General features: G+C 37.8%; 1 protein-coding gene across 3 annotated transcripts in view; it reads right to left on the bottom strand.

Moving 5' to 3' along the window:
• Positions 1-6,295: 6,295 nt before the first annotated feature.
• Positions 6,296-7,322, bottom strand: part of MSR1 (macrophage scavenger receptor 1) — an 85,375-nt gene continuing 84,348 nt past the window's right edge. For all 3 annotated transcript variants that reach the window (XM_012105831.4, XM_060407054.1, XM_004021736.4), the window contains exon 10: positions 6,296-7,078. In XM_012105831.4, coding sequence (XP_011961221.3) covers positions 6,945-7,078 — 134 coding nt within the window. In that variant the 3' untranslated portion in view covers positions 6,296-6,944. The remainder of the gene's footprint in view (positions 7,079-7,322) is intronic.

Raw genomic sequence — 7,322 nt, 5'->3', positions numbered from 1 at the left:
CAGAAGGAAAGAGATTCACCTTGGGAGTGTCTGGCTTCTCCAGCTGAAATTTCTGCTGTGGCTCCAGACTGGTCTCTGAAAATTTCTTTGTCTGTCTCATCTTTCTGTGGATTCCTACGCAGGCCTAGAGCAGCTTCTACATGGGGCAAGCCTTTCAAATGTACCCCTTATTATTTATGTGTTTCAGTTTTCCAGATAATTCTTTTTCCAAGTTGGACTCAACTCATTCCCACAGCATTTATCCTGAAAGATCTGAGTAAATTCAAAGTTCTAGATACACAGTCAACTTTCTATTTGAATTTACCAAGCACTGTCACATTATGAATCCCAACGATGCTGTGATGTGTGAGGGTCTCAGGGTCATGTCCAAATGAAAGGACAAAACAACAGTCTAAAAACACAAGAGCAACTTCAAAATAATTCCAGTTCTTTACTAGTATTAACACAACAAGCGAGGGCTGGTAACTATTCATCGTACCTAGATCACTTCTTTCCATAATTTATGTTCACATCAACTCACAAGCACACCCTGAGTCTTAGAAAAATCATGTGTTCTCTCCCATTTTCCATGCTGGGGTTTGAAGATTTAGAGGTTAAACGAATTTCCTAAAGATGTGCAGCCTGCAGGGGGCAGAGTGAGAGGAGAAACTGAGGCTTTCCCTTCCAGGCCCATGACCAAATCACAAGGCTTCCCGTCCACACTAGCCTTTTCGTGAAACCGAGAAAATGAAAGGCCTTGTTGGTGGAGAAAGCACTTGATAAATAATAATGAATTGCTCAAGTTTTTCATCCCTATGAGAAGCACATAATCCACAGAGAATGTTATTCATTTCTTCATCTTAATGTGATATGGTTTCTCATTGTTAAGGAGTAGAAGCTGATATACTGTAATTCTATTTTAAAAATGAAAAATACAACAAATGGTGTTCTAGCATAGGAAGTGCTTGTTTTGTGGTCATGCCATGAACCTAAGTTGACAGCTGATTCCCCCGCTCCCCGCCGGGGTAACTGGAGTGCACAGCCACTGGTGGGGAGTTTTGATACAGGATAATGCTCCCCTGAATTTCTTGATTTCCTTACTACTTGCAATGTGGAGTGAAGCTCTGTTTTTAGGTAGCAAGTTGACTTTAGAGTCTGAATATTGAGATAAAAATAATTATTGCTACTTCATTTCTTCAGGGCACAATATATAAAAATATCATAAAGCAACTTACCTTCTAACTCAGAAGGTTCGGTGTGTAATGAAGCGGTGATGAGCAGACTTGCTTCCTGGGGTCTCTCTTCTTCTTTCCTTCTTCTCTTCCTTCTCCCCACCCATCCATCCACCCGGCCCCCTCCCTTCCGGGCTCCCTTTCTTTTTACAGTCAGCTCTCAGCTTATCCCTTTGACCCCACAGTCACCCTGGCAGCTGACTTGGATAGGTCTTATTAGTTCTTGAAGTCAGCAGGCCTAGACTTCTTTAATAGGCCCTAATTCACAACAGCTGTGTTTTCACTGTCTTCTGCTGCTGAACTTTTAGAGGAGGACAATTTTATGCAGTTAAGTAAAAGAAAATAAATGAGCAATTTATGTCATTAATTTTATCAGTCTTTTCAGGGAAATGATAAGCATGTAACATCAAAGACATTTTTTGAAAAAAATTGAAATGTTCTCCAGTAGGTTTGATTGAACTTACTTGGCTCTAGGGAGGTTCTTAATGGATGATTAACAAATGTATTTCAATCTTCTTTTTTTCTTTTCTCCCTAAAACTACCCTAGGCATGTAACTCTAAAGTTTATTCAGGGAACCCCAAAGAGCTTTCAGGTTACATTCAATTCTAGAGATATTAAAAATAATATAGTAATTTCCCTTTTAACAATTCTCTGTGTACTTGACATTTCTATAGAAAAACCTATGGCACAATAGTTTCATAAATTATGCAACACTTTTAAAACCTGGACCATGAATTTCAGGCTCAAAACCGTATCGCCTTCAGAAAACATGTCCCACAGCCAAGGTAGTTCAAAATACTTCCTTGTTTTGCCTGTAAGCTTTATAAACTAGAAGAGAATCTAAATATGGAGACTACAGTTGAAATTATTCAATGTCCTCTATTTTCCTGTTCCCTTTTCTGCATAAGGCCACAGTCTCTAAATCCAGAGTAACTGTTCCTCTGTCCCCTTCAGGAGATTCAGTCTCATGTAACTGTGGACTGTGGCTGCTAAGTTTTCCAGGCAAGTCTGTTGTGTTCCTGTCTGGTCCTGGGTCTGAAGTCAGGAGGAGGCTCTTTAGGAGAGAGGATGGACATGAACTGGGAGAGCGAACGAGGACAAAATAGAACTCACAGAGATGAGCTGGAACCTGCATTCATTCCTCTCCTCCAGCTCTGATAAGCCAGGTGGTGTGCAGGACAAAGTGGTAAATTCAACGCAGAGCTCAATGTGTACCTGGCTCAAGCAGAAGAGAAACTGAGCAAGGCTCCAGGGGAAAGCGCAGGAGCTACCGGCTCCACTGTCTTGCAAACCTGGCTGGCCGACAGCAAGGTATACCATCCGTGGAGCTTTGTCAGTGCCCTGCTGCCCCCTCTGCAACTTTCTGACCATAAAAAGGACCACGCTGCTGCTGAACTCTCAGTTTCTCAACCCCATGCAAAAATGCCCTTGGTACACAGCAAAGGAAATCATAAACACGACGGAAAGACAACTCTTAGAATGGGAGAAAATATTTGCAAATGAAGCAACTGACAAGGGATTAATCTCCAAAATATACAAATGGCTTGTGCAGCTCAATTAAAAAAAAAGGGTGAAAGACCTAAACAAGCAGGCATGTCCCCCAAAACATACAGACAGCCAACAAACACATGAAGGATTCTCAGCATCTCCAACTCTTAGAGAAATGCAAATCAAAACCACAGTGAGGTATCACCTCATAGCAGTCAGAACGGACATCATCATCAAATAATAAATGCTGGAGAGAGTGTGGAGAAAAGGGAACCCTCTTATACTGTTGGTGGGAATGTAACTTGGTACAATCACTATGGAAAACAGTATGAAGGTTCCTTATAAACTAAAAATAGATCTACCATATGACCCAGCAATCCATTCCCGGGCATATACCTGGAGAAAATCATAATTCAAAAAGATAACATGCACCCCAATGTTCATTACAGCACTGTTTACAATAGTCAGGCCATGGAAGCAAACTCAATGCCCATCAACAGAGAAATGGATAAAGATGTGGTATATATATGTATATATAGTGAAATATTACTCAGCCATGAAAAGGGACAAAACTGTGCCATTAAGAGACATGGATGGATCCAGAGACTGTCACATAGAGTGAAATAAGTCAGAAAGAGAAAAATATCATATATTAATTAGTATATGTGAAATCTAGAAAAAATGGTATAGATCAACTTATTTACAAAGCAGGAAGAGAGACTCAGAAATAGAGAACAAATGTATGGATACCAAGGAGGGGGTGAGGGGGTGGGATGAATTGGGAGATTGGGATTGACATATATAGACTAGAATGCATAAAATAGATAACTAATGAGAACCTACTGTATACTAGCAAAGGGAACTCTAAACTCAGTGCTCTATGGTGACCTAAAGGGGAAGGAAATCCAAGAAAGAGAGGATGCATGTATACATCTAGCTGACTCACTCGGTGTGACTTCTCTCTAAAGAGCTCGGTAATGTGCCAGTTACTCTCTATTACTGTGCTGCAATTATATTATCTGGGAAAAAAAAGGAGAGAAATGCACTGCTGCTGCTGCTAAGTCACTTCAGTCGTGCGACCCCATAGCTCCCAGGCAGCCCACCAGGCTCCCCCGTCCCTGGGATTCTCCAGGCAAAAACACTGGAGTGGGTTGCCATTTCCATCTCCAATGCATGAAAGTGAAAAGTGAAAGTGAAGTCGCTCAGTCGTGTCCGACCCTCAGAGACCCCATGGACTGCAGCCTTCCAGGCTCCTCTGTCCATGGGATTTTCCAGGCAAGAGTACTGGAGTGGGGTGCCATTGCCTCCTAGATAATTTCTAAAATTATTATTTTTCAATTAAAAAAAATCTGGCTATATAAATAATGCATGTTTACTGTAAGAAATTCAAAGTTTGTAGTATAACTGTCAGTGATTAGGAGAATTCTCTTTTTTCCTTTTTTTAAAGAAGAAACTACTTTCCTGCCCCTGCTGTTTTATTTCTTCTTATGGCTTTGAGTTAATTTCTAGTGTTCTTTCTTTTCAGCCTGAAGGACTCCTCTTCAGTTATTTCTTACAGGGCAGGTCCAATAGTAAGAAACTACCGTTGTTTTTGTTTATCTGGGAATGTCTTCCTTTCTCCCCCATTTTTTGAGGAGACAGTTTTGCTAGATGAGAATTCCTAGTTAACTGGTTTTTTTTGTTTTTGTTTTTTCTATTCGGCACTTTAAACCATCTTCTGATCTCATGGTTTCTGATGAGAAATTATCTGTTAATCTTATTGAGGATCCTTTGTATATGACAAGTTGCGACCCCCTTGCTTCTTTCAGGATTCTCTTTTATCTTCTGACAGTTTATTATGATGTGACTTTGCGTGGGTATCTTTGAATCCATCCTGTTTGGATATTGTTAAGTTCCTTGGGTGCATGTATATGTATATACATGTCCATCTCTTCCATCAAATCTGAGAGCTTTTGCACACTATTTCTTCAGACATCCTTCTTTTCTTTCTCCCTTCCTCCCTTTCACTTTCTCTCTCCCTCATTTTCTGCTATTTCTGAGATTCCCATAATGCATGTTTTGGACACCCTCCATGTACTTACATGTAGTAATTACAGGCACCCTACACCATACTTTCACTTTTCTTTAGCTAATTTTTCATTTTGTTTAAATGTACTATTAAATCCCTTGAGCGAATTTTTCACTTTAATAGTTGTACTTTTCAAATCCAAAATTTTTGTCCTTTTTTTTTAAACTCTTTTCAATGATATTCTGGTTTTGTTAGTACACTGTTTTCAGTTTTCTTTAATTCTTTGTCTTTTTTTTTTTAGCACATTTAAACAGTTGTTTTAAAGTTTTTGTCAAATATCACAACATTGAAACTTCCTCAGTGACCTTTTCTGTCAAAGGTCATATTGTTCCTTTCACGAAATCATACTTTGTTTCTTTAAACACCTTGTGATTTTTTTTTTGCTGTTGTTGTTGAACACTGGACATTAGAATATTATAATGTGGTACCTCTGAAAAGGAGATTCTCCCCCTTCCCAGTGATTTGCTGGGTTGTTTGTTTGTTTGTTTGTTTAAGGCTGTAGAAGTCTATTTTTCTTGTTACTTCCCTGAACAATTTTGCAAAACCTGTTTCTTGTGGGTAGTCACTAAAGCTTCTGTTTCTTAGCTTGTGTTCAGCTAGTGTTTTTGAATGCTAGGAGCTAAAACAACAAACAAACCTCTACAAAAAAACCCCAAACATACCCAAAGAAAAGCAACAATAATAGCAAAACCCACCTCTTTCAGTATCTGCAGATTAGTTCTATGCTGAGGGGCTCCTTCAAAACTTAATTACAAAACTACACTGCTGGAGTAAATCACCTATATATAACAATTAGAAAAGTATACTGTGATGAAGTGCATTTTCAGCAGACCATTTCCACTATTTCCAATTCCAACATAACATTTTTGCCTTTGCAATTGAGAGGGCACTGAGTCTATTATCTAGGTATATTTGTGAAGACTTCAGGATATGGAAAAATGCTTAAGACCATGCTTTTGTTTATCATCATTAAAGAAAGAATAGTAGGGCCATCCTGTACTAGTGGTTTTCTAATCACATGTTTCTCTGAGTTGGGCTTATGAAACTTGAAAATTATATTTCTCAGGGCTGAGATTAAGCTGAATTTCAACAGAAATTGCTAGTCTTTCTACCTGTGTATCTAGTCACTGAGTTATTGGATGAACTTGGTACTATCCTGGCTTCTCAGGGTCATCAACCCTTTAGGGGTGAAGATTACCTCTCTCTTGGTTGTAAATATTGACTCTCTTAATGAAAGACTATATCGATGGGTCATTGAAACTTCCTTCTGCAAGCAGGATATTTGCATAGTGTTAATTAAAACTGAGTAAGTGGATATACTTACCTTTTAAACACAGTCCTAGAATAGTACAAAGTAATTACTCATCTTAGTTCAAAATGTATAGCAAGCTGAGCTCTATGTTATAAAATGACATTTTTGACCTGCTGATTATATGGTGGGCCTTTGCTTTTTCTCATATGTCTTGCTTTCAACTAACTTAACGGTTCAGTATAAAAATAAAAATAAAAACAACAAAACTGTCAACATTTGACCATGTCAAATAATCATGTTATTATTAATGACCATGTGATTAGTCGTGTTACTAATGACTTTGTCAATATTTGAGCAGGTAAAACCTGATGAGTTTTTCATCATGGCCAAAATATATCATGAGCATTACTATCTAACTGCCAAGTTACTGCACAGAAATCTTGAACTAAGATTCTTCCTTTAGAAATGTGTATGGGTTGAAGATTTTGCCAACGTGGCACAATAGAAAACTTGCCAACCCTATCATTATTCAAAAAGCAATCACATTAAAATCAACTAAATAGATTACAAAGAAGGCAAAAATTGGGTCTTGTAATGAAGATACAAATTGTAGCCAGTGATTAGGACGTGTTTCCATTATCACTGGCGTTTGTAATCCAGAAGCCTTAAACTTCAATATATTGAATTCAATATATGTCATTATATTAAAAAATGCCATTTAAAAACCTAGAGAAGTTGAAATGGTTCTGGTATTTGAAGCAAATATGAAGTTATTTTATATGTTTATCCAGTGATTTTTAAATATTCCTTTTCTGTGGAAAAAATTCTTAATTTCTTAAATATTAATTAAGCTGATTTTAGTGAAGCAAAGGAAAAAAAATCACTTTGTAACAGTTTAAAAAATGTGAATGAAAATATGATGCATTATGTAGTACAAGTGACTCCAGCATCTTCGTCGTGGGAACAGGCTCTCACACCCCACTGTCTAATTCGGCACTCTTCAATGGATGATTCTTTCCCAAAACAAAATACTTCATTCAGCCATACTGGACCTGTACCTGCAAAAATCAGATACAACTGTATTAATAAGTATAGTTTAATGTTTATGTTTGTGTGGAACAGAGTCATTAATTTATTCACTAATTTAACAAAAAATGTGTTGCTCATTACCCACACGCAAGCTCTGCACCCTATGTTAAGATTCAAAAGTTAAGTCTCTACCCCAGAAAATTTTATTTTCGGTCAGTGTGTAAATGACAAAAATACTAAGTAATAAGAGCTGTTATGAAGTTCAGCTCTTCA

The sequence above is a fragment of the Ovis aries genome, chromosome 26 (assembly GCF_016772045.2).
Source record: "Ovis aries strain OAR_USU_Benz2616 breed Rambouillet chromosome 26, ARS-UI_Ramb_v3.0, whole genome shotgun sequence".
In the NCBI taxonomy this organism is placed as follows: Eukaryota; Metazoa; Chordata; class Mammalia; order Artiodactyla; family Bovidae; genus Ovis; species Ovis aries.
This window is presented reverse-complemented; position numbering and strand designations above follow the sequence as displayed.